Raw genomic sequence first — 26,999 nt, 5'->3', positions numbered from 1 at the left:
TAGGGTTAGGGTTAGTGTTACGTTTAGTGTTAGGGTTAGGGTTAGGGTTAGGTTTAGGGTTAGCGTTACGTTTAGGGTTAGGTTTAGGTTTAGGGTTAGGTTTAGTTTTACAGCGCGCTTCTGTCGCCGCGCTGTTGTCGGCGCGACTCAGTGCTCATTCGTCGGAGCGCTTTAGAACACGCGGTTTTGTCACCGCGGTTTAGTCAGGCGCGGTTTTGTCGTTCGCCCTTTTGTCGGTGAACCGGGCTACCCACACACTCTCTCCTATCGGTATCACACGATGCGTAGAAAGCTCGTCTTTTTTTTAATCAATTCAATGACTTTCGAAGAGGGGGGGTGTTACACACACCCCTCATCCTGGCATTAAATATTGGCGGTTGGAAAATCAAGTTGGATCGTACGTCTGGTTCGTACCGTGATTTCCCGAAAATAAGACAGGGTCATATTTTCTTTTGACCCCTCAAAATAAATGCTTGGCCTTATTTTTGGAGAGGTCTTATTATTTTTGGGGTGCAGGAGGCGGAAAGCGTGGTCACCTCATGGCTGCTCCCGTGTTGCAATATTTTTGGGGAGGGCTTATTTTAGCACATGCTCAAAAGGGATTATTATCCGGGGAGGTCTTATTTTTGGGAAAACAGGGTCAGTGTGAACCTGTCAAAAAACAGGAGGAAGTTTCGGATCGCGGGGTGATTTCTGTCGAACGGGTCAGCAGTTGAGACAAATCGAAAATATAAACCCAGCCATTCCCGCCAGCAAACCACGGATGTTCGGTCCAGGAATTACCCTGTTTCCCCAAAAAATAAGTCCTCCCCCTGGATAATAAGCCCAATTGGGCTTTTGAGCGCATGCGCCAAAATAAGCCCTCCCCTGAAAATAAGCCCTCCTGGAAAATATGGCAGCCATGAGTTGACCACACTCGCCGTCTCCTGCACCTCAAAAATAATAAGACCTCCCTGAAAATAAGGCCAAGCGCTTATTTTGGGGCTCAAAAGAAGACAAGACCCTGTCTTATTTTCGGGAAAATACGGTATGGGATCCCGCGAAATGCCGTAAAAAAAAAAAAAACACCACCACAAATCGGACGAGAATTTTTTGCAACCAGGCCTCACTTCGAATATTAGCCCTGTCTGAATCTCTCCAGCCTTTGGAAGGAAATTGGGATTATTTCCTATAATTGTGACACAGCCACCACCACCACCACACACTCACACACACACACACACACACACACACACACACACCCCTTTGTGTAAAGGACGCATTGTCTCGCTCGCTTTGTATGGCGGCTATCATGGCATGTGGTATACCCTCTGACCTCAGCCTACCTTTCCGTTGTACGGGAAAGAAAATAGGCCCGTTCGAAAATAAAGCAGATTTTTTCAGACAGTTAAAAAAAAAAAGAATCAGGAAGATGGGGGGGAGGAGAGGATCTTTTCGGCACCCTTTCACCGGCGGGAACGACAACAACAACAGTGCAAAGCGAAGGCACGGCTGACCGAAGACAAAAGGATCGAGGTTTTTGTGCCGAGAGCTGTTTAACTACCCACCGGAGAAATTTATTTCGGTCGCTTCATTTAACACTTCCCCCCCCTCGCCCTCAAGTAGCCAGAATTATTAATTCAAGAAAACCTGCAATGCTCAAAATCCATATTTGTTTTAAGCCCCCTTGCAAAATTTGGAGGAAATGAGATTTCATTAACCCGGCAGGAATCTGGCAAAATCTGGCACCGGTTTTTATGTTTATTTTATTTCGGGGTTGTTATTGTTAGCCTTGTGCAAAATTTGCTTTGGGGAAAAAACACACATTGGGAAACCAGCTGGAGGGATTCCCATCCTCGCTTTGAACACCTTTCTCGATTCACGGCGGAGAAGTCAACGTTTTTTTTTAATCCCTAACTAACCACAAGGTTACAATTTTACGCACCAATTTTCGGGGCCTTCCCCCCCTCCCCACAATCCTCCACCCCTTCGCCGGATCTCAAAAATCCAGGAAAAGCAGAGGATCTCTGACTCAGTTTCCCCCCCTTTTCCCCCCTCTCAAAAGACTTTCGCAGGAAATGCAGCGTGTTCCGTACGACGGCCTCAAAACACAGGTAGGGACGCTTCCATTTGCCGACGCTCGGAATGCAGAAAATAAGACACCCCCCCAATCCACAAAGTCAACGGTTTCCCCAAGCATGTGCAGAGTGCCCATTCCACAGGGCAATATTTTTAGGAGAGGCGCAAACTGTATCCAGATTTAAACCCGACTGACCAAAGTGCCCCCCTCCCTCAAAAAAAAAAAAACCCTGAGCTAACATATCCACCTCGTTCGCCTCTGGAGAAGCCAGGGTGCCGAGTTCAAGAGTTGCCTGCCCAAACGAAATGCACTCATCCTTGGCTAACTTTTGGAGCAGGGGGGGGGATTTCCCCTTCCGACGTTCCTCCTCCTACCCCCCCCCCCGCTTGACAAGTTCGCCAGGTGAACCCGGAGAGGGAGGAGGAAGCCGAGGTCAGAAAAGGGGAACGAGAGAAAAAAAAGAGGAGGGAGGGAGGGAGAGAAGGGCAGAGGAAGAAGAAAAATGGTAAAATCAATGAAACGAGTTGTTACGGGGAGCCTGGTGTCGGCAGCCTGTCGCGCAGGGGAAAATATGAGCCTCTCCCGCCCATCCACACCTCCGTCAAAGGTCTTTCTCAGTCCTTCCATCATCCTGTCTGTTTGCTGTTGGGGGGGGTGGTGGAAATGAAGGAAGAACAGGGCCCACCCCTACCGCCAGAGAGGCTGGTAAGAAGGCAGTAAGGCCAGCCAGAAATTGGAGTAGCGGGGAGTTGTCAATTGGTGCCAGGAGCGGGATCAGTGATGCTGAGCCAGGGTTCTCTGTGGCGGGGGGGGGGGGGGGCATGAAGAGCTGGGAGGTGGGGGGGCTGGAAATTGGGGAGAGGGGTGTTAAGCCAGGCCGTTGGAGGAAGCAAAGTCCACTTCTGAAAGGGGGCAGGGGAGCAGCCCCCCCACCTGTTTCTGGCAATGGGGCCGGGGATAATAGAAGGAGAGGGGGAAATGGGGAGGGGGGCTTCTACTGTGTACCCCATAACACACGCGTTTGGGGACACACACCCCTCTTCCTTGCTCCGTTTCGGCCTTGGGGGTGCTCGATTTGGGAGTCTGGAGAAAGGAGAGGGAGGGGGGAATCAGGGAAGCTGCGCTCCCACCCCAAAAACCTTGGCAAAGTCTTCATTCGGTGCCCCACTTTCCTGCCCTCCCACTGGTCCCTGTTGAATCCGCGACCCTCCATCCCCTCTCGGCCGCGCTTGCGGCGAGGGTCTCCATCTGCCAAGCCTTCTTCCCTGGCGCTGCCCACCAGGATCCCCCTCCCCGAGCCTTGTTTCCCTCCCCCCCCTTAGGGTCTCTCCGTGGTAGGATGTGAAGCTCCCAGCAGTAGCAGCTCCCAGCTGTTCTTTCCTTCCTTCCTTCCTTCCTTCCTTCCTTCCTTGTTTCTCTCCCTTCTCCCCTTTTCCTTCCTTTCTTCCCCTCCCTCCTTCCATTCTTGTTTCTCTCCCTTCCTCCTCTTTTTTCCTTCCTTCCTTCCCCTCCCTCCTTCCATTCTTGTTTCTCTCCCTTCTCCCTCTTTTTTCCTTCCTTCTTTTCTCCCTTCCTCCCTTTCTTTCTCCCTCCTGCCTTCCTTTTCTCCTTCCTTCCTTCTTCCTTTTCTCCCTTCCTCCCTTTCTTTCTCCCCCCTTCCTTCCTTTTCTCCTTCCTTCCTTCTTCCTTTTCTCCCTTCCTCCCTTTCTTTCTCCCCCCTTCCTTCCTTTTCTCCTTCCTTCCTTCTTCCTTTTCTCCCTTCCTCCTTCCTTACACCCTTTTTCCTTCCTGCCTTTCTCCTTCCTTCCTTCCTTCCTTCCTTCCATTCACCCTCTCCCGTCCGCCCGCCTGCCTCCCCAGCTCCCTCCGCCGCCCCTTCCCCCCTCCACCCCCGCATTCATTTATCCCCTTGGCTGGCTCCGGGTAAGGGGGGGGGCATCATTTCTCCACCTGCCTCCCCTATTCTTTCCTTTCCTCCCCCTCTTCTTCTCCCTTCCTTCTTTCCTTCCTTCCTTCTCTTCCGGCTTTTCCTTTCTTTGCAGCACTCACATTCTCCCTTTGCCCGGATGACAAGCCCCCCTACCCCCAGCTGCCTTGGGTGCCTCGCAGAGGCTGGCAGCGGTGGGCATTGCCAGGCAGGCAGAGTCTGCAGCTACTGCTCCTGTTCGCTCCCCTCCTCTTCCTCTCCTCCTTCCCTCTATTCTTCCCCTTCCTCCTCCTCTTTTTCTTCTCCCTTCCCTTCTTCCCTTCCTCCTCTTCCGGCTTTTCCTTTCTCCCGCATTCGCCTCCCCGGCTGCCTGGGCACCGGTGGGCACAGGCAGGCAGAGGCTCCTAGTTGGTTCCCCTCCTCTTCCTGGCTGTCTCGCTCTGCCCATCCCGCTCTCCTCCTCCTTCCTTCCCTCTATTCTTCCCTCTTCTTCTCCCTTCCTCTTCTTCCGGCTTTCCCTTTCTCTCCCCCCCACACTGCCATCCTCCCTTTGCCCGACTGCCAGAGGTGGCAAGCCGGCAGCTGTTGAGGTTGGAGCTCTGTTGGCTCCCCTCCTCTTCCTGGCTGCCTCGCTCTGCCCATCCCGCTCTCCTCCTCCTCCTCCTCCTTCCCTCTATTCCTCCTCCTCCTCCTCCTCCTCCTCCTCCTCTAGCTGGCTGCCTTGGCTGGCTGGCAGGGCTGGAAGGATAGGAAATCGATGCCACTTACACCTCCGCTGGAAGAGAGCGGGGACCAGCAGGCGCCGCTGACGTTCCTGGGGCCGCCGGGGTGGGCGGTGGGCTTGGTGAGGAGGGGGCGCAAGCAAGCTGGGTTCGTCAGCGCAGCTCGGGGCTCTTCGGCTCGGGCTGGCTTCCCTTTTCTCTCTCTCTCTCTCTCTCTCTCTCTCTCTCTCTCTCTCTCTCCCCGCCGCCGCTTCCTTGGCTCGCCTCGGCTTTCAGGCAGGCAAAAATCGATGAGGTTCGCCGCGCCGGGGCTTCCCCATTGATTTACACTCGTCCGCCTCCCAGCCTGCCTCGTTCCCTCGCTCCGCGGACCTGGCGGCTGCCTTCCAACACAATGGAATAATCAATTCAGCCCTCCGCCTCTCTCTCTCTCTCTCTCTCTCCCTCCCTCCTCCCTCCCTCCCTCGCGCCTGCCTCCCTCCCTTCCTCCTTGCACACACAGACACGCGCGCGCGCGTACACACACACAGAGGCGCGCCCCCGCGGGCCCAGCTTGCGCGCACCCATTCACACACACACCCACCTCTCCCCAGTGCCAAGGAAGCCACTCCTCGGCAGGTGCGCTGTGGGTTTTAAAGGCAGGATGGGAAATGCAGTCTTAAGGTGGTGCCTGGCCGGAGCCCACCCTCCTCCTCCTCCTCCTCCTCTTCATCCTCCTCCTCCTCTTCATCCTCCTCCTCCTCCTCCTCCTCTTCATCCTCCTCCTCCTCCTCCTCTTCATCCTCCTCCTCCTCCTCTTCATCATCCTCCTCCTCCTCCTCCTCCTCCTCCTCCTCTTCATCCTCCTCCTCCTCCTCCTCCTCCTCCTCCTCCTCCTCCTCCTCTTCCTCCTCCTCCTCCTCTTCCTCCTCCTTCTCCTCTTCATCCTCCTCCTCCTCCTCCTCCTCCTCTTCATCCTCCTCCTCCTCCTCCTCCTCCTCCTCCTTCTCCTCTTCATCCTCCTCCTCCTCCTCTTCATCCTCCTCCTCCTCCTCCTCCTTCTCCTCTTCATCCTCCTCCTCCTCCTCCTCCTCCTCATCTTCATTGATGAGCCAAGGTGGCGCAGTGGTTAAATGCAGCACTGCAGGCTACTGCTAGATCAGCAGTTCAGCGGTTCAAATCTCACCGGCTCAGGGTTGACTCAGCCTTCCATCCTTCCGAGGTGGGTGAAATGAGGACCTGGATTGTTGTTGGGGGCAATATGCTGACTCTGTAAACCGCTTAGAGAGGGCTGAAAGCCCCATGAAGCAGTATATAAGTCTAACTGCTATTGCTATTGCTATCTTCATCCTCCTCCTCCTCCTCCTTCATCCTCCTCCTCCTCCTCTTCCTCCTCCTCCTCCTCCTCCTTCATTCTCCTCCTCCTCCTCTTCCTCCTCCTCCTCCTCCTCCTCTTCATCCTCCTCCTCCTCCTCCTCCTCCTCCTCTTCCTCCTCCTCCTCCTCCTCCTCCTCTTCCTCCTCCTCTTCCTCCTCCTCCTCCTCCTCCTCCTCCTCTTCCTCCTCCTCCTCCTCTTCATCCTCCTCCTCCTCCTCCTCCTTCATCCTCCTCCTCCTCCTCCTTCATCCTCCTCCTCTTCCTCCTCCTCCTCCTCCTCCTCCTCCTCTTCCTCCTCCTCCTCCTCCTCCTTCATCCTCCTCCTCCTCCTCTTCCTCCTCCTCCTCCTCCTCCTTCATCCTCCTCCTCCTCCTCCTTCATCCTCCTCCTCCTCCTCCTCCTCCTCCTCCTCCTCTTCATCCTCCTCCTCCTCCTTCATCCTCCTCCTCCTCATCATCTTCCTCCTCCTCCTCCTCCTCCTCCTCCTCCTCCTCCTCTTCCTCCTCCTCCTCCTCCTCATCCTCCTCCTCCTCATCTTCATCCTCCTCCTCCTCCTCTTCCTCCTCCTCCTCCTCCTCCTCGGGAACTCCATTGATTTTCCACTCCCGTTAAGGGGAAAGCCTCGAACTGCGAGTCTTTCTTTTTCAAAGGGGGGGGGGAGTTTAGCTCAATCGATGCCAGGGGGAGCCCCTGATTGACAAGAGCTTATCTAGGGGAGGGATTCGCCTTCTTGGGAGACGGTCCTCGCATTGCGACCGTTGAGGGAGGAAGGAATCGATTTGCGAGACGAACGTTTTGAGGGGATGAGCGGATCCGTGGCGGATCGTCCTCGCCTTTGCGACCGTCTAGGGAGCCCTCCATCTACATTATTTGGGGATGAATTGATCGCCGGTCGTCCTCGGAACAGCGACCGTTTCGGAATGAATTAATAGATTGGAGGCCGTCCTTCATATATCGTCGTTGATTTAGGGATGAATTCATCGATTTGAGGCAGCCCCCCCCCCCCAATAAATATAAAACGTTTATTTGGGGATGAATTCATCGATTGCAGATAGTCCTCAAATTGCCACGGTTGATTTCGGGACGAATTCATTGATTTTAGGGAGTCCTCAATTTACAACCTTTTATTTAGGAATGAACATCGATTTTAGGTAGTCCTCAAGTTACAACCGTTTATTTAGGAATGAATTCATGGATTTTAGGTAGTCCTCAATTTACAACCGTTTATTTAGGAATGAATTCATGGATTTTAGGTAGTCCTCAATTTACAACCGTTTATTTAGGAATGAATTCATCGATTTTAGGTAGTCCTCAATTTACAACCTTTTATTTAGGAATGAATTCATCGATTATAGGTAGTCCTCAAGTTACAACCATTTATTTAGGAATGAATTCATCGATTTTAGGTAGTCCTCAATTTACAACCGTTTATTTAGGAATGAATTCATGGATTTTAGGTAGTCCTCAATTTACAACCTTTTATTTAGGAATGAATTCATGGATTTTAGGTAGTCCTCAATTTACAACCGTTTATTTAGGAATGAATTCATCGATTTTAGGTAGTCCTCAATTTACAACCTTTTATTTAGGAATGAATTCATCGATTTTAGGTAGTCCTCAAGTTACAACCATTTATTTAGGAATGAATTCATCGATTTTAGGTAGTCCTCAATTTACAACCGTTTATTTAGGAATGAATTCATGGATTTTAGGTAGTCCTCAATTTACAACCTTTTATTTAGGAATGAATTCATGGATTTTAGGTAGTCCTCAATTTACAACCGTTTATTTAGGAATGAATTCATCGATTATAGGTAGTCCTCAATTTACAACCGTTTATTTAGGAATGAATTCATTGATTTTAGGTAGTCCTCAAGTTACAACCTTTTATTTAGGAATGAATTCATCGATTTTAGGTCATCCTCAATTTACAACCGTTTATTTAGGAATGAATTCATTGATTTTAGGTAGTCCTCACTTTACAACCGTTTATTTAGGAATGAATTCATCGATTTTAGGTAGTCCTCAATTTACAACCGTTTATTTAGGAATGAATTCATCGATTTTAGGTAGTCCTCAATTTACAACCTTTTATTTAGGGGTGAATGAATCGATTTTAGGTAGTTCTCAATTTACAACCGTTTATTTAGGAATGAATTCATCGATTTTAGGTAGTCCTCAAGTTACAACCATTTATTTCGGAATGAATTCATTGAACTCAGGTAGTCCTTGATTTACAAGTATTCGCTTAGCGACCATATGAAGTTACACTGCAAAAAAATAACTCACAACCAGGAGTGGTATTCGCTTACTTTCCCTACCAGTTCGCAAATGTGAGGGCACGGGCCCCGTCCACACATGTGCTCAGCCTTCTGTGGCATGCACTTTGATTGCGCCCACGGCTTGCACACATGCGCACGGCTTGAAAATGTGCCTAAATAGGATGGCATAGAGTGGGGGGGCGAACCAGTCCGAACCGGCTGAATTTCTTCTGCTTATCACTGGTTCTTGTATGATCCACATTTGTACAACGAACGGAGAAGTCGGGTTAATTGAACAACCATTTGATTCGCTTAACAACCATGGTTGGAAAAATCAGGTATGATTCCTTTAATGACTGCCTCGCTTAGCGATGGGAATTCCAGTCTCCATTGCGGTCATTAAATCAAGGACTATCTATAATTGCATTGGAAAGGAGGAGATCAGTTACTAGGGCTCGGGCAGGGAAGCAGATGCAGTATACGACTCCCTTAACCACCGCTTCGCTTAGCGATGGAAATGTTGATCTCCATTTTGGTCGTAGGTCGAGGACCAGCTGCATTTTCTCAGTCTTGGCTTAGCAGTCCAGGAAATGGAGCCACGGGTATTCTCTCCCACACCTCCCAGGGTGAATGCAGGAAACAGGAGTTTCCTGTCCCAGCCGTGGGCCAACATTTGGTCCTTGACTTACAATAGTTCATTTACTGACCATTTGGAGTTGCAACGGCACTGAAAGAAAAAGTGGCTTAGGGACGGTTTTTCAGAGTTACAACCTTTCCCACATCTCCATGTTGACGGGATCAAAAGTCAGATGCTCGGACCCTGGTTCACACTTACGACGGTGGCTGAATTTCTGTTCTGTAATCTACTTGTTTGTAGTCCTTGACTTACAACAGTTCACTCAGTGACTGTTTGAAGTCAGCGACTGTTTGAAGTTAACAACGGCACTGTTAAACTTGACCCGCGACGGTGTTTCACACTTCCGACCGTAGTGGCCTCCCCATGTCACATGACCATAATTCTGCCGCATGACAACCGTCTCACATTTAACGACGGTTGCAAACGTCCCTGGGTCGTCACACGATCCCCCTTTTTCCCCGCGACCTTCTGATGAGCCAAATCAACATGGGTGGGGAAGCCAGATTCACTTAACGACTGGCTTACTCACTTATCCACCGGCAGCCAGAAAAGGTCGTAAAACGAGACACAACTCAACCCATTCTCACTGAACGTGCATTTTGGGCTCCGGGGTGGCCGTAACTCAAGGACTACACCACAGAGGGGGTTATAAAGAGAGCAGAAAGCCGAAAAACTGCAGAGAAAGGGATTTTTTTCACACATACACACCCATCCAAATGGCAGAACACAGGTTAGGTTTATTGATTAATTTATTTTTAAAGTTGCAATCTATAAAAAAAATGCTGCCTGTTGTTATTATCATCATGATGATGATGATGATGATGATGACAGTCCCTGACTAGGTGGCTCAGTGGCTAAGACTCTGAGCTCGTCGATCAGAAAGGTCGTTAGTTCGGCAGTTCGAATCCCTAGAACAGGTTCTCCTGCGTGAGCAGTGGGGTCAGACTGGATGACCTCCAAGGTCCCTTCTCACTGTTGCTTTTTATTTATCCGAGAAGGACGATTGCTCTCCCTCTTCTTCCCTCCTCCCCAAATCACTTCCCCTCCCCCAGGAAAACAGAGTGTTCTTGCAAAAAATGAAGGGGATTTGAATTTAGCAGGGGGTCAGACTGGATGACCTCCAAGGTCCCTTCCCACTGTTGCTGTTTATTTATCCTAGAAGGAAGATTGCCCTCCCCCTTCTTCTCTCCCTCCCAAATTACTTCCCTTCCCCCCTCCCCCAGGAAAACAGTTCTTGCAAAAAATGAAGGGGATTTGAATTTAGCAGGGGGTCAGACTGGATGACCTCCAAGGTCCCTTCCCACTGTTGCTGTTTATTTATCCTAGAAGAAAGATCGCTCTCCCCCTTCTTCTCTCCCCCCCAATCACTTCCCCTCCCCCCTCCCCCAGGAAAACAGAGTTCTTGCAAAAAATGAAGGGGATTTGAATTTAGCAGTGGGTCAGACTGGATGACCTCCAGGATCCCTTCCCACTGTTGCTGTTTATTTATCCAAGAAGGAAGATTGCCCTCCCCCTTCTTCTCTCCCTCCCAAATCGCTTCCCTTCCCCCCTCCCCCAGGAAAACAGAGAGTTCTTGCAAAAGTGAAGGGGATTTGAATTTAGCAGGGGGGGTCAGACTGGATGACCTCCAAGGTCCCTTCCCACTGTTGCTGGTATTTATCCTAGAAGGAAGATTGCCCTCCCCCTTCTTCCCTCCCTCCCAAATCACTTCCCTTCCCCCCTCCTCCAGGAAAACAGTTCTTGCAAAAAATGAAGGGGATTTGAATTTAGCAGGGGGTCAGACTGGATGACCTCCAAGGTCCCTTCCCACTCTGTTGCTGTTTATTTATCCTAGAAGGAAGATTGCCTTCCCCCTTCTTCCCTCCCTCCCAAATCACTTCCCTTCCCCACTCCCCCAGGAAAACAGAGTGTTCTTGCAAAAGTGAAGAGGATTTGAATTTAGCAGGGGGTCAGACTGGATGACCTCCAAGGTCCCTTCCCACTCTGTTGCTGTTTATTTATTTTAGGATGATTGCCCTGCCCCTCCCTTCCTCCCTCCCTCCCAAATCACTTCCCCTCCCCACTCCCCCAGGAAAACAGAGTGTTCTTGCAAAAAATGAAGGGGGTTTGAATTTAGCAGGGGGTCAGACTGGATGACCTCCAGGGTCCCTTCCCACTCTGTTGCTGTTTATTTATTTTAGAAGGAAGATGGCCCACAAATCACTTCCCCTCCCACCCCCCCCCCCAAGGGAGAAAACAAAAGAGAGTTCTTGCAAAAATGAAGGGGATTCGAATTTAATTTCATTCATTTGCAAAATAAAATAAACACGTTCTTAGGATGGGGAGAAATTTCCCAGGGGGGGGGCTGTTTCCACGCGTGATTCCGTCTTGTGCATGCCTCCCCCCCCTCTATAACTCCCCCTCCCCAATATATAGGGAAGAAGGGGGGAGAATTGGGGGGGAAATCTTGCTGTCCCCCTCCCCACCCTGGGAATGTTGGCTTGCAAGGAGTTAAACCTGGGTCTATTTGTCTCCCCCCCCCGCCCCAATATCTCCCGGGTTGGGAATGCACCCTCTCCCCCCCCCCCCCGTCGCTCTTAATTGCAGCTTTCCGGTTTCCTTGGCAACGGGGAGCGAGGGAGCGAGACAGTCACATGGGGGGAGAGATATAAAAAAAATAGACCGAGCCAGAGAGGAGCAAAATTAAAGGGAGGAGGGAAGCTGGGGAAAGTATGGGGAAAAAACTACGACTCCCGAGAGCCTTTGCGCGGCTCTGGGCCCTTTTGTGCAGCGGCCTTTCCTGTCCCCCGTTGCGCCCGCATTTGGACATCCGGACGGGAATCGAAGTCGTCCTCCTTTGTTCCCAAAGCTTTGCATAACAGGGTCCTTTGCAAAGGAGGCTGGGAGTTGTAGTCTTCGACACACACACAGACCCCGTACAAGGCAAAAGATGGAGCGGGGCTGTGCTCGCCAAGCGGATCTCCAGCCGGGGGAAGGTCAGTGAGTAGCCTGCTATAGGGAGAGGGGGAAGGGGCCGGGGCGGAGTCGGAGCAACGGGCAGGAGTGCAATTAATCCGGATTAAGTTAAATCCAAACTCCCCCCCCCCAAAAATCTCATTCCAATCTCCCACCCCCCACATTTCCCAGGCTTGGCTGCGCTGGCTTTTTGGCTGCCTGTTAAGGCTTTAGCCGTGCAAATGAACCACCGACGTGCATTGCACGCGAAGGCCCCGGGTGCAAAAGTGCCTTGCAGTAAACCCACGCGTGTGCAATGCCCCAGGGGCAAAACGCGTGCGGTGCATCACGAGCGTTGCAGTGCCCGTGAAGATGCCAGGTGCCAAACGCGTGCGGTGAATCAGGAGCGTGTGGTGTGCAATGAACCAGGCACATGCCATGCACCCAGGTGTGCCAGGTGCAAAACAGCCATGCAGTTAAACGATAAAGATGCAATGCACGGGAAGGTGCCAGGGGCAAAACTGGTGTGCAACGAACCCACAAATGTGCAATGCACGAGAAGGTGCTGATAACTTCCCACAGTGCCAGGGGCAAAACTGGTGTGCAACGAACCACGAATGTGGAATGTAGGAGGAAGGTGCCAGGGGCAAAACTGGTGTGCAACAAAGCACGAAGGTGCAATGCACAAGAAGGTGCCAGGTGCAAAAAAGAGCCGAGGTGGCGCAGTGGTTAGGGTGCAGTACTGCAGGCCACTTTAGCTGACTGTGATCTGCAGTTCAGCGGTTCAAATCTCACCGGCTCAAGGTTGACTCAGCCTTCCATCCTTCCGAGGTGGGTAAAATGAGGACCCAGACTGTGGGGGCGATATGCTGACTCTGTAAACCGCTTAGAGAGGGCTGAAAGCCCTATGAAGCGGTATATAAGTCTAACTGCTAACTGCTATCATCTATATATCTATCATCTATATCTATCTATCATCTATCTATCTATCTATCTATCTATCTATCTATCTATCTATCTATCTATCTATCTATCTATACCTATCTATCTATCTATCTATCTATCATTATCATCTATATCTATCTATCTATCTATCTATCTCTATCTCTATCTATCATCTATATCTATGTATATGTATGTATCTATCTATGTATCTATCTATCTATCTATCTATCTATCTATCTATCTATCTATCTATCTATCTATATCTATCTATATCATCTATCATCTATATCTATCATCTATCTATCTCTATCTCTATATCTATCTCTATATCATCTATGTGTCTATCTATCTATCTATCTATCTCTATCTATCTATCATCTATCTATCATCTATCTATCTATCTATCTATCTATCTATCTATCTATCTATCTATCTATCTATCTATCTATCTATCGACAAGGGGTTGTGACTTTAAGTATATACCTCCCACCCTGGCTGGCTGATAAGGAGTCGTTCTCTGTAGCTCAAATGGTTAACTCCCTGCCTGGGAGGCAATGGAGCACAGGTTCGATTCCCAAACTTGGGTATGGCTAGCTGATGAGAGCTAAATAGCTTGAAATAGATCTATACTAGTCTCCCTTTATTTATTTATTTATTTATCAGCATAAATATAACATATATACATTTGTGGGTTCGTTCCCTGAGGGGACTCAGGGCGGCTCACACAAAAACTGGGAAGGGGAAATACAGACATTAGGACAAACAAGTAATAAAATAGCAAGCAACATACATTCATCATTCGGGAGGGGTAACTATCCTATCCCCAGGCCTGACGGGCGAGCCAGTTCTTCAAGGCTATGCGGAAGGCTTGTACGGTGGAGAGGGTACGAATCTCCACGGGGAGCTCGTTCCAAAGGGTCGGGGCTACTGCTGAGAAGGCCCTCCTCCTTGTAGTTGCCAGCCGACATTGGCTGGCCGATGGAATACGGAGGAGGCCTAATCTATGGGATCTTATCGGTCGCAGGGATGTAATTGGCAGAAGGCGGTCTCTCAAGTATCCAGATCCACTGCCATGTAGGGCTTTATGGGTGATTAATAGCACCTTGAAGCGCATCCGGAGATCAACAGGTAGCCAGCGCAGCTCGCGGAGGATAGGTGTAATGCGGGTGAATCGGGGTGCACCCGCGATCACTCGCGCGGCTGCATTCTGCACTAGCTGAAGTCGCCGGATGCTCCTCAAGGGCAGCCCCATGTAGAGCACATTGCAGTATTCCAGCCTAGAGGTCACAAGGGCCCGAGTGACTGTTGTGAGAGCCTCCCGATTCAGGTAGGGTCGCAACTGGCGCACCAGGCGAACCTGGGCGAATGCCCCCCTGGTCACAGCCGTCAAGTGGTGGTCAAATGACAGCTGTGGATCCAGGAGGACTCCCAAGTTGCGAACCCTCTCTGAGGGGTATAAAATTTGACCCCCCAGCCTGAGTGGTGGAATAGCAGCCAAATCTTTGGGAGGGAAACACAACAGCCACTCGGTCTTTTCTGGGTTGAGCACAAGCTTGTTAACCCTCATCCAGTCCATAACGGCCTCAAGGCCCCGGCTCATCACGTCTACCGCTTCATTGAGTTGGCACGGGGCGGACAGATACAATTGAGTATCGTCCGCATATTGATGGTATCTAATCCCGTGCCTGCGGATGATCTCTCCCAGCGGTTTCATGTAGATGTTGAATAGTAGGGGGGATAAGACCGAGCCCTGAGGCACCCCATAATTTAGGGGCCTAGGGGACGATCTCTGCCCCCCCACTAACACCGACTGTGACCTGTCCGAGAGGTAGGAGGAGAACCACCGTAGCACGGTGCCTCCCACTCCCACCTCCCGCAGTCGTCGCAGAAGGATACCATGGTCGATGGTATCGAAAGCCGCTGAGAGGTCAAGGAGGACCAGGATGGAGGAACGTCCTTCATCTCTGGCTCTCCAGAGATCATCCATCAATGCGACCAAAGCGGTTTCTGTGCTGTAACCGGGCCTGAAGCCTGACTGGAAGGGGTCTAGGTAGTTTGCTTCCTCCAAGGACCGTTGGAGCTGGAAGGCCACCACCTTCTCAACAACCTTCCCCAGAAAGGGAAGGTTGGAGACTGGACGATAGCTATTAAGAACAGCTGGATCCAAGGATGGTTTCTTCAGGAGGGGTCTCACCACCGCCGCTTTCAGTGTGGCGGGGAAGTTCCCCTCCCGAAGGGAGGCGGTTACAACCGCCTGGATCCAGCCTCGTGTCACCTCACTGCAGTTAGTAACCAGCCATGAGGGACACGGATCCAGGACGCAGGTGGAGGTACTTACAGCTCTCATGGCCTTGTCCACATCCCCGGGGGTAACGTCCTGAAACTCAACCCAGGGCTGTTCTACTTGGTCCCCTTGCGCCTCGGCTGGAACTGCAGGGGTGGAGTCCAAGTCCGACCGAAACCGAGCAATTTTGTCCGCTAAGAATTGGGCATATTCTTCAGCTCTGCCCTGCAAGGGTTCCCCCGCCTCCCTTTTGTTCAATAGGGAGCGGGTTATCCTAAACAGGGCGGCTGGACGGGACTCAGCGGATGCTACCAGGGTGGCTATGTGCGATCTTTTTGCTGCCCTAAGTGCCCTGGTGTATTCCCTGGTGCAGGTGGTTACCATTGCCCGGTTCGATTCGGACTTATCGGACCTCCAACGGTGCTCTAGGCATCTCCTCCGGCGCTTCATCTCCCGGAGTTCCTCGGTAAACCAAGGGGGTCTCCGGGATCCGCCGCCTCGGAGGAGCCGCAGTGGCGCAATCCGGTCGAGGGCCTCCGACGCTGCCGAGTGCCACGCAGCAGCCAGAGTCTCCACCGGACTGTGGGCGAAAGTGTCAGGAATAACCCCAAGCTCTGTCTGGAACCTTGACGGTTCCATAAGACGCCTGGGGCGGAACCACCTGGTCGGTTCCTCCTCCCTACAGTGGGGGTTTGGCCTCCGGAAGTCGAGCCTCAGTAGGCAATGGTCTGACCACGACAGGGGTATGATGTCACTCCCCCTCAGACCAAGATCACAAATCCACTGCTCCGAGAGAAATACGAGGTCAAGCATGTGTCCCGCTGAATGGGTTGGGCCCCGAATTACTTGGGTCAAGCCCATGGCTGTCATGGAAGCCATGAACTCCTGCACCCCATCAGAGTTTTCACCGAGCGACGGCAAATTAAAGTCCCCCAGGACCATCAACCTAGGGAACTCAATTGCCAGCTCGGCTACCGACTCGAGGAGCGAGGGGAGGGCTGCTGCAACGCTGTTGGGAGGCAGGTACGTTAGCAGCAGACCCACTTGACCCTTGAGGTCCAACTTTAACAGCAAAGACTCACACCCGACAATCTCCGGAGCAGGGACCCTACGAGGAGCTAACGACTCTCGGATAACAGCGGCCACACCCCCACCCCTTCCCTGGGCTCTCGGCTGATGCAGCACCTGAAATCCTTCTGGGCACAGCTCTACAAGGGGGACTCCTCCCTCTGGGCCCAGCCAGGTTTCAGTAATACATGCCAGGTCTGCCCTCTCGTCTAAAATTAAGTCCCGGACGAGAGGAGCTTTATGTACAACAGACCTGGCATTTAGCGACAACAGCCTGAGACCAGGGTCCTGACTGCTTGCGCCATCTGGTCTTGGAGTGGGACTCCTAGGGCCGGAAGGAGGGATCTCTGTAATGTAGCGAACCCTCCTTCCCCGGTAATGGCCTGCCCTAAAGTCCCCGCCGTATCTGCCTCTCCCTGTTACGACCGCAATACCCCGACCCTCTCCCGTGTCTCTGGTCCCCTCAACCACCTATGAAGCGGTATGTAAGTCTAACTGCTAACTGCTATCATCTATATCTATCATCTATATCTATCTATCTATCTATCATCTATCTATCTATCTATCTCTATCTCTATCATCTATCATCTATATCTATCATCTATCTATCTCTATCTATCTATCTATCTCTATATCATCTATGTATCTATCTATCTATCTATCTATCTATCTATCTATCTATCTATCTATCTATCTATCTCTATCTATCTATCATCTATCTATCATCTATCTATCTATCTATCTATCTATCTATCTATCTATCTATCTATCTATCTATCTATCTATCTATCTATCTATCTATCCCATCTATCTATATCTATATATCATCTCTATCTGTCTATATCTATCATCCATCTATATCTCTCATCTATAATCTCGCATTATATTATTTATCACTGAGCTGAGGTGGCGCAGTGGTTAGGGTGCAGTACTGCAGGCCACTTTAGCTGACTGTGATCTGCAGTTCGGCGGTTCAAATCTCACCTGCTCAGGGTTGACTCAGCCTTCCATCCTTCCGAGGTGGGTGAAATGAGGACCCAGACTGTGGGGGCGATATGCTGACTCTGTAAACCGCTTAGAGAGGGCTGAAAGCCCTATGAAGCGGTATAGAAGTCTAATTAATAAATAAATAAAACGAAGCCCTGCGGTGAGCCACGAGCATGCATTGCCCATGAAGGTGCCAGGTGCAGAATTGCCATGCAACGAAACCACATGCGGGCAATGGAAGCGAAGGTGCCAGTTGCAAACATCCCCGGGAACACTAGATGGCAGCAGTGAAGGCGAGGAATTCCTTTGCTTTAAGATCCTGGGGATTTGCTAGCCCAGATCCTAAAAGCCAGGAAAGTTATGGTTTCCCCCTGACCTGCATTAGGGGAGATATAGCTGACAAACCATAGTTTGTGCTTCATTCGCTTGTACAAGGTAGACTTAACCACCATTTGTTTCGTGACTGTTCGAAGTTACATCAGCGCTGAATAGTGACTTCGGGCCGCTTTTCACACTTGCAACATCACATGATCAAAATTCAGCCACCGACTCGCATTTACGACGGTTGCAGTGTCCTGAGGGTCACGTGATCCCTTTTTGCGACCTCCAGGCGAGCCAATTCAATGGGGAAAGCCCGATTCGCTTAACAACCGGGTGACTAACTTATCCACCGCCACGATTCGCTTAACAACTGGCAGGAAAGGTCGTAAAATGGGCCCAAATAACTCCCTTATAACTCTCTTGCTTAGCCACAGACGTCTTGAGCTCGATTGCGGTTGTACGTCGAGGACTTACCGGCCTAAACGCAGCTCAAAGGGCGATTTTCTCCTGAAATCGTGGCAAGGCAAAGCCAGCCCCCCCCCCCTTCAGAGTCCTGGGTTCGAATTCTCCACTAACCGTGACGTGCAGTGGTGGGATTCCAAATCTTTCCCTACCGGTATCAGCGCTGGTGAGGAGGCGGGGCAATGTGCTTTGCTGAACGAATCAGCTGAGCTAAAAACCAGGAATATAGGAAAGAACAACAGAGGGGGGGGGGGTAGGAGGGCGCGGCCAGCCAGAGGTATTTGCCGGTTCTCCGAACAACTCAAAATTTCCGCTACCAGTTCACCCAAACCAGTCCGAACCGGCTGAATACCACCTCTGGCGACGTGGGGAAGGGCCACAATTGTTCGGCCGCTGCATTTCTCCCCCTCCAGCCTTGATTCTGAGCATCAAATGGAGGGAGGGAAGCGTCTTCAGGTGGAGAAAGGAAAGCAAAGTTGTCATTAAATGAAAAATGACCTGTTCCTGAAATAGGGAGGAAGGAGAGGAGAAGGACAGGAAATGCTATTTGGGGAGATTAGAAACCGATTTTTTTTTAAAAAAAAATTCCCGGTCCAGGCTTTGCTTTTGCTGCAAATGTTTTGTTTTTAAAAGAGTAAGGCAGTGGAGGATGGTTTTTGTTAATCAAGCAATCTTCTCTTAAGAAACATACCCCACTCTGATTCTGCTGGGAGGAGAATCTGAAGCCTTAAAGGGACTTAAACGCCCCTACTCCATTTTGAATTCAAAACCCTGTAAAAATTCTAAATATATACTTATATAAATACATAAACTTGTATCTTTCTTTCTTTCCTTCCTTCCTTCCCTTTCTGTTGTCGTCTTCTTCTTTTCCTTTTCCTTTTCCTCTTTCTCCTTCCCCTCCTCTTCCTCCCCTCCTCTTCCTCTTCTTCTCCTCCTCTTCCTCCCCTCCTCTTCCTCCCCTCCCCCCTCTTCTTTTCTTCCTCCTCCTCTTCCTCTCTTCTCCTCCTTCTCTTCCTTCCTTCCATCCTCTTCCTCCCCTCCCCCCTCTTCTTTTCCTCCTCCTCCTCTTCCTCTCTTCTCCTCCTCCTTCTCTTCCTTCCTTCCATCCTCCTCCATCAATGGCTGTGTGTGTGTGTGTGTGTGTGTGTGTGTGTGTGTGTGTGTGTATTCCAGCATAACTCTGGAACGCCTCGAGCAATTTCAACCAAACTTGGCACACACATGACTTACTCCCTGGAGAAAAATACTGTGGGGATAAGACAGTTCTAACACCCTTTCTTTGTGTGTGTGTGTGTGTGTGTGTTTGTGTGTGTGTGTGTTCTTTTAAGATGCAGCCTGTTGTGCCTTAAAATGGCTCCTACTGTACTGCCGTAAAATGGCTTCTACTGTGCAGCGCAGTGGAATTGCCATGGTAACGGCTTCACAGTACTCCACACGGGGGCTCGCTCTGGTAAGAGGGGGAATCCAACATTAGAAATGACGTTTGGTTCCGGACCTTCGAAATCTGAGCTGAGCAATTCATAAAGAGCAGAATCCACTTTGTGGCGGGAAAATCGCGAGGATTCTTTTTTTCAGTTTTGGATCCTTTTTTTTTTCTCTGTGTGTGTTTGTGCCCCAGGGCAGATGTCCGGAGCCATCGAAGTGGAACAGAAGTTTCTTTTCGGGCCTAGCACCATCGAGAAGTTAGCCGAGCTGGGGGCCCTCCTGGAAGGCCGCATCTCTTTTCGCGACAGCTACTACGACGTCCCCGATTGGCGCTTGACGTGGGAGGATCACTGGCTGCGGGAACGCGAGGGGGTGGGCTGGGAGTTGAAATGTCCCCCAGTTCTTGGGGCGGTGGGAAGCAAGGAGAGCCCGTGTGCAGCAGAGACAGATAACCATTCGTCCGCTCCAATTTGGCGACCACCGAGGGACCCAAGATCATCTCACACGGCCACCCCGTACCGAGAAGTGACGTGTCCCCAAGATATCGTGACCCGCCTCTGTGGTTTATTGGGCAGAAACCCTGGACAGAACTGGAGATGTTGTGTGAACAAAGCAGTAGAAGAACTGGGCTTGGAGATGTTTGCTAGTTTTGTGACCACGCGGCACAAATACCGGGTGGGGGATTTGCACGTGGATCTCGACGAGGCGGATTTCGGCTACGCCGTGGGCGAGGTGGAAACTATGGTCCAACGGTTAGAGGACATCCCTGGGGCTTTGGAGAAGATTCAGAAGTTTTGCAGGCAGCTAGGTAAGGTTAATTTTCAGTTGTGGGTTTGTGTCAGGCCTGTAGCCATCTTTTCTTTTGGGTCTTTGGCCTACCACCCTTTCTGTTATTCTACTATGCCTTTTTCTATTGTGGGAAAATGGATGGGTGGGGATTGTACAGAGTTAGATGCTATGTAGCCATAACAACATTCTTTCTAGAAAGCCAAGGTCATCCGTTGTCTCTCTGCACCTCTGCACCTGACCGGAACAGGATGGGTGGAACTGCCAGGAAGATTTGGCCACGTGATGGACTTGTGGGTGTGGGGGCAGGATCTTGAACTTTCAACTGGGTGGGGAAAACCAGGAAGCTTTCAGATTCCGGTTTTCCCAGATGTGCCAACATCTCTCTCTTCCTAACTTGGAACTTTGAGGAAGCTTGTGCCTCCGACTCTGATTTACTTTCAGATGCTATTTGGAATTGGAACCCTGACAATATGAGCATGTGATCAAATTCAATTAAAAAAAAAAATAGGATTGGACATCTTTAGCTTAAACGCCTTCTCGGCACAAGAAAAGGACTTTGGGAAAGTTTCAGATTTAAGATGGTACCGGTTTCATCCGCGAATTGGCCAAGTGTTCCATCTCTCAGGCTGGGGGGGGTCAAATTATACGCCCCTCAGACAGGGTTCGCAACTTGGGAGTCCTCCTGGACCCACAGCTGACCTTCGAACATCATTTGTCAGCTGTGACCAGGGGGGCATTTGCCCAGGTTCGCCTGGTGCACCAGTTGCGCCCCTACCTGAACCGGGAGGCTCTCACAACAGTCACTCGTGCCCTTGTGACCTCTAGGCTGGAATACTGCAATGTGCTCTACATGGGGCTGCCCTTGAAGAGTATTCGGTGACTTCAGCTAGTTCAGAATGCGGCCGCGCGAGCGATTGTGGGTGCACCTCGCTTCACCCACGTTACATCTATCCTCCGCGAGCTGCACTGGCTGCCTGTCGATCTCCGGGTGCGCTTCAAGTGCTACTTATCACCTATAAAGCCCTTCATGGTAGTGGGCCTGGGTATTTGAGAGACCGCCTACTGCCAATTACCTCCACTAGACCGATACGATCGCATCGATTAGGCCTCCTCCGAATTCCATCTACTAGCCAGTGCAAACTGGCAACTACCCGGAGGAGAGCCTTCTCGGTGGCTGCTCCGACCCTCTGGAACGAACTCCCCGTGGAGATCCGGACCCTCACCACCCTCCAATCCTTCCGCGCCGCTTTGAAGATCTGGCTGTCCCGGCTGGCCTGGGGTTAAGATTCCAACCCCACCCGAATTGTGTGACTGTTGTGCTCTCTTTTAATATGTTGTATTGTTTCCATATTGGAATACTGTTTGTCTCCCCCCCCTCCCTTTTTGAATTGTGAGCCGCCCTGAGTCCCCCCAGGGAAAAGGGCGGCATACAAATAAAGGAAATTCAAATTCAAATTCATTCATTCCTACCTGGGATTTTGCTCAAATCTTCGTTCTAGCCCAGAGGTGTCAAACTGGATTTCTTTTGAGGGCCGGATCAGCATTGCAGTTCTCCGTGGGCGGGGTGGGGAGATGAGACAAGATAGGATGGACGCCTCCCGCAGCACTTTGCTGGTGAAAACAGGGCAGAGACTAATTTTCGGCCTCCGCGTGGCCTGTTTTCAGCTGGCACCACAGGACGGTCCTTTGATATTTCCAGGCCACCCCGCGGGCCAGATTTAAGCACCTGGCGGCCCGGATGCGGCCCGCGGGCCGTGCGTTTGACACCTCTGTTCTAGCCTGTGAATAGAAAGAAATTTCTTTTTATTTTTTTCCCCTTCTTCTTCTTCCTCTGCTAGGCTTGGAAGAAACGCCCGCCATTCCTGGCAAGATGTTGGTGTATTTGCACAGATTCAGACCTACCCATTACCAGGCCTTGATGGAGTCTAGAATTGTGCGGGAAGTGATAACTACCACCGAGGGACAGTATGGAAAAGTTTGATGGGGCAAGAAGCAAGATGGGGTGAGAAAGTTTCACCTCCCCGACGATGGGCTAGTCCAGAATGATTTGATTTAAATGAAATCAAATCATCTTCAAATTAAAAAGTGCAATTCAAATAAACTCTCCGTTTCATTCCACATATATTGCAAAGATAGTTTCTTTCTTTCTTTCTTTTTTTTAAAATGGTGGTTGGGATCTTGTCACTTTTCATTTACCCGCGTTTCTCAATCGCTTGCCCCCTTCAAGATGGCTGGACTTCAACTCCCAGAATTCCCCCCAGCCAGCTTTGTGAGGAGCGAGGAAAAGCTGTGCGGGCTGGGGAATTCTGGGAGTTGAAGTCCAGCCATCATAAAGGGGGCAAGCGATTGAGAGACACTGCTTCAGTATTTCGTGAGCCTGACGTGACGTCACAGCAGGCCAGCCAATGGCTGGAAGGGGGAGGGGTTTGGGCTGGTTGGCTGATCATCGATCCTTGGATTATCTAAAATTATCTGGAGGAAAAGTTTGGTTCGTGATTGGACCTAAGAACAGCTTGGAATGGGGTGGAGGATCGGGAGATGGAAGAAAAAACATCTTAAAGAAGCCCAGCTTCTTAATCTGAACACTCCATCTAGCCGACTTCGTCCTTTATGCTACTTTAACCTGGTTAGGGCAAACAGGCAAAAGTCGCGACACGGATCCGGACAGTGAGGAGGTTGGGGAGGAACCTGGGCCAGTCCTGGAGTCTGGGGAAGGCTCTGATGAGGGCTCTGCGTCGGAGGCAGAGAGAGGGCCAGGGCCGTCTGACAGTTATCAGCTGCCTTCGGAGTCGGAGATCAGTGAGGCAGAAGAGCAACTGGAGCCTGTTCCCAGTGTGCGGACGCACAGAGTTGCCAGACGAAGGGAAAAGCTGAAGAACAGAGGTCGACTTGGGAGTAAGGCGATGAATGGCCCCTCCCAGAGGAAATAAAAGGGAGCCCCAGGGGAATGGAGTTTGCAGGAGACAATCAGTTCACTTCATCGGTTCGAGACTCCTTGCCAGGTTTTGCAGATCTCAGCCTGGCAGCTCTCCAAGCCAGATAAGGTCTGTGACCGTAAATCCTCCCTTGAAAGACTTTGCTGGATGCGAAGGAGCAGAATTCACAGTCGATTAATAAAAGGAGTTTTTGTCGGACCAGGAGTTTGCTTCATGCTCTCGGGAAGCCTCGGTCACAGCAATATGCTAAGCTGGGCCATCATGGTGGACACCAAGGGGTCAGTAAGACACAACGTTCCACCTCAGGGTAGACCTTCCTGAGAAAATCTCACGGGAGATTTTGACTTCCTCCAGTGTTAACGTGTTGGGACCGTTGTCATGGAAGCTGGAGACCAGAGCAGGAGACCTGGTGGCTCAGGGCAACTGTCCAACACGTTAACACGAGGAAGTCAAGTCTCCCATGAGATTTTCTCAGGAAGGTTGAATGTTGTGTCTGTGCAACCCATCATGGATTAGATCCATCAAGCTACAAGAAGTTGGTGGGACTCCATAGAGGACATCCTTTCCCTTGGTTTAGCTCGTGTTATTCAGATTCAGATTCAGATTTAATTTATTTGTATGCTGCCCTTCTCCGGGAGGGAGTCAGGGCGGCGAACAACTCAAAAGGGGAAAGGGGATACAAACACAATACATATAATTAAAATACACAAGAGTCATACGGCCATACAAGTCGAGAGGGGAGGGGAACTCATCAACCCCAGGCCTGCCGGCACAGCCAGGTTTTGACGGCTTTCCGGAAGGCCAGGAGAGAGGTGAGGGTCCGAATCTCCGCGGGAAGTTCATTCCAGAGGGCCGGAGCTGCAACAGAGAAGGCCCTCCCCCGGGTAGTAGCCAGATGGCATTGGCTGGTAGACGGAACCCGGAGGAGGCCGACCCTGTGCGATCTAACGGGTCTGTGGGAGGTAATTGGCAGCAGGCGGTCTCTCAAGTACCCAGGTCCAATACCATGAAGGGCTTTATAAGTGACGACTAGCACTTTGAAGCGTATCCGGAGACCGATCGGTAACCAGTGCAGCTCGCGGAGGATAGGTGTAACGTGGGTGTACCGAGGTGCACCCACAATCGCTCGCATAAGGAGACCTTATGGGGTCTCCTAAGGGGGGGGGCAATTTAGACAGGGCCTGATTTGTGGGGAGAACCTTGCGGCAGAAGCTCTAACTCAGGGGTGTCAAACTCAATTTCTGTTCTGACCTTGGCTTCCCGAGAGCAGGAAGCAAACTCCTTGTCCCGAGAAAAAACCCTTTTATTGATTTACTGAATTCTGCTCCTTCACATCCAGCAAAGTCTTTCAAGGGTGGATTTACGGTCACAGACTTTATCTGGCTTGGAGAGCTGCCAGGCCGATATCTCTGCACAACTTGGCAAGGAGTCACCCCTGTTCTTTAGCCGTTCCCTTCGCCCTTCGCCTGGCCACTCTGCCCATGCGCACACTGGGAACAGGCTCCAGCTGTTCTTCTGCCTCACTGACGTCTGACTCTGAAGCAGTGGTGGGTTCTGACCGGTTCGTCCCAGTATGGGCGAACCGGTTCCTGTTGGGAGCAGCTGGCACTGTTCCGGTATGGTGCTTTGGAGGGCCCGCCCGCCTGTGTTCCTTACCTGTATTTGACCTGACTGGGCCATTTGCACACGCACGCAGTGCGTGGCACAACAAAACCGCGCTTGACTAAGCCGCACCCGATTAAACTGCGTCGCTGACATCATCAACAGGGCGACAACAGCGAGCGCGGAGAAAGAAGGGCGCTTTAAATAGCGCTTTGAAAGCAAGCCGATTCAAGTTAAGGTAAGGGTTAGGTTTAGGGTTAGTTTAAGGGTTAGGGTTAGGTTAAGGGTTAGGGTTAGGGTTAGGTTTAGGGGTTAATTTTAGGTTTAGCATTTACAGCGTGCTTCTGTCTCCGCGCTGTTGTCGCGCTGTTGATGACGTCAGCTACGCGGTTTCGTCGAGCGCGGTTTCGTCGAACGCGGTTTTGTGGTGGAACCCACGCAGTGTACGGCGCCTGTGCGATCCTCCGCCAAGCAGCTGGAGCTTTGTGGGCAGTGGGTGCGAATGCGTGCATGGGGTGGATGGCCGGGCCCCGTTGTAGCGTACCGGAACTCAACACTGCTCTGAAGGCAGATAATAACTGTCAGATTGCTCTAGCCGCCTCTCTGCTTCCGACACAGAGCCCTCGTCCGAGCCTTCCCCAGACTCCAGGACCGGCCCAGGTTCTTCCCTCAAGCTCCTCACTGTCCAAATCTGCTGCCAGCTCCGCGGGCTGCATCAGGGCTGTGGTTGAGCTCGGCGGGCCTGGGTGGGTGTGGCCGATGGTGGATGGAGGGTGTGGCTGACTGGGTTGGCGGTCCAGGTTGACACCACGCTTCTCCCTTCGCATTGGGTAGACCGGGCCGAAGTGACATGGCTACCCCAGGCTGAAGCGAGGCGGGCTGCCCCTTTAGATTTTCCAGGATAGCCTCCTGGGCCAGATCGGATCCGGCTCGCGTGCCTAGCGTTTGACGCCCCTGCTCTCAATTGACCCTTCAAAAGGGAGAAAATCCGAGCGCGTGGCCGCTGCGTCGATTCAACAACCTGCATCTTCCTTTCCCTCGTTTACCGCCATTGATTTCCACTTAGTCTCGCTCGCTTGTTGTGGAGTTTCCCCGTCCGGCTGATCAATTCAATTGATTTACTAGCAGTTGCAGTGTGGAGAGAGATGAAAAGCCACCGACGACGAGCCATCGGGATTCCCATATTTACACCTCGTGCACGGGAAAACTCTCCGCAACGATCTGGTGCCGCCCGCTCTTTGGGAAGCCCTGCTTCAAAAGGACATTCTTATCGGTAGTCCTCGACCTACGACGGTTTGTTTAGTGACCGAAGTTACAACGGCATCCCAAAAAGTGACTTCACTCGAACCAATATTCTGGATTCCTTTTGCTTTTGGAAACAGTCTACAATCGAGGCCCGTCAGCTTTTACATTTGAGCTTCTTCATGCGGGTAGTCCTCGATTTACGACAGTTCACAGTGACCGAAGTTACAGCGGCACCGAAAAAAGGGACTCACGTCTTGAACCAATATTTCGGATTCCTTTTGCTTTTTTTAAAACATTCCTGGCCATTCTAGGTAGCAGGTTACTGAGTCACGGCCTTCCGACGGTGGGGAAGGCCGATTCACTTAACAACCGGGTTACTAAGTTACTAAGTGCACTGATTCACTTAGCAACTGAGGCCAGAAAGGTCGTAAAATGGGACAAATTTCATTGGAAAAAAATGCTTCGCTTAACGACAAGTTTTGGGCTCAATTGTGGTTGTAAGTCAAGGACTTTGTACATGGCCCCTCCTATCTTTACTCAACCACTGGGCCATCCAGCCTAAAAAAAAACCCTCCCCTAATATCTTTATATAGTAGTCCTCGAATTGCGACCGTTACAGCCCAATGTTTCCGCTGCTAAGCGAGACACTTGTTAAGTGAGTGTCTCGGTTAGCAACAGAAATTGTGGACTCAATTGTCGTAAGTCGAGGGCTGCCTGTATAAAAACTGTATTGCGCTTTGTACAGGCAGTCAAAATACAGATAGTCCTTGACTTACGACCACAAAATTTCTGTTGTTAAGTGAAACATTGGTTTAATGAGTCCCCCCCCCCCCATTGTACCATCTTTGTGGCCTCAGATGTTAAATGAATCGCTGCGGTGGATAAGTTACTAAAACAGTTGTCAAAGGAATCGGGCTTCCCCGTGGACGTCGCTTGTCAGAAGGTCGCAAAAGCGGATCACTGTGACTGTCGTAAGTCTGAATCAGTTGCTAGGCATCTGAATTTTGATCGCGTGACGTGAGAATGCTGGAAAGATCGT

General features: G+C 50.9%; 1 protein-coding gene across 4 annotated transcripts; it reads left to right on the top strand.

Annotated features, from left to right (window-relative positions):
- Window positions 1–1,872: 1,872 nt before the first annotated feature.
- On the top strand, window positions 1,873–22,295 carry THTPA (thiamine triphosphatase). 4 transcript variants are annotated; one of them, XM_032238483.1, is made up of 3 exons: window positions 1,873–2,093; window positions 19,587–20,196; window positions 22,016–22,295. In XM_032238483.1, the coding sequence occupies exons 1-3, from the start codon at window positions 2,058–2,060 to the stop codon at window positions 22,156–22,158; spliced, it is 789 nt and encodes a 262-aa protein (XP_032094374.1). In that variant the 5' UTR covers window positions 1,873–2,057; the 3' UTR covers window positions 22,159–22,295. The 4 variants fall into 4 exon arrangements, with proteins under 4 accessions (XP_032094374.1, XP_032094375.1, XP_032094373.1 ...); XM_032238484.1 differs by having other exon boundaries at window positions 1,892–2,093; window positions 19,582–20,196; XM_032238482.1 differs by lacking the exon at window positions 1,873–2,093 and adding an exon at window positions 11,787–11,937 and having other exon boundaries at window positions 19,582–20,196.
- Window positions 22,296–26,999: the final 4,704 nt, after the last annotated feature.

This window comes from Thamnophis elegans, unplaced genomic scaffold (assembly GCF_009769535.1).
Source record: "Thamnophis elegans isolate rThaEle1 unplaced genomic scaffold, rThaEle1.pri scaffold_235_arrow_ctg1, whole genome shotgun sequence".
In the NCBI taxonomy this organism is placed as follows: domain Eukaryota; kingdom Metazoa; phylum Chordata; class Lepidosauria; order Squamata; family Colubridae; genus Thamnophis; species Thamnophis elegans.
This window is presented reverse-complemented; position numbering and strand designations above follow the sequence as displayed.

Bases quoted from the DNA above. Each gene is read 5' to 3' on its own strand.
- THTPA (XM_032238482.1), top strand. From the start codon at position 11,892: ATGGAGCGGGGCTGTGCTCGCCAAGCGGATCTCCAGCCGGGGGAAG. The intron at 11,938-19,581 runs GTCAGTGAGTAG...TTTGTGCCCCAG, and splicing joins GGATCTCCAGCCGGGGGAAG to GGCAGATGTCCGGAGCCATC. The intron at 20,197-22,015 runs GTAAGGTTAATT...TTCCTCTGCTAG, and splicing joins GAAGTTTTGCAGGCAGCTAG to GCTTGGAAGAAACGCCCGCC.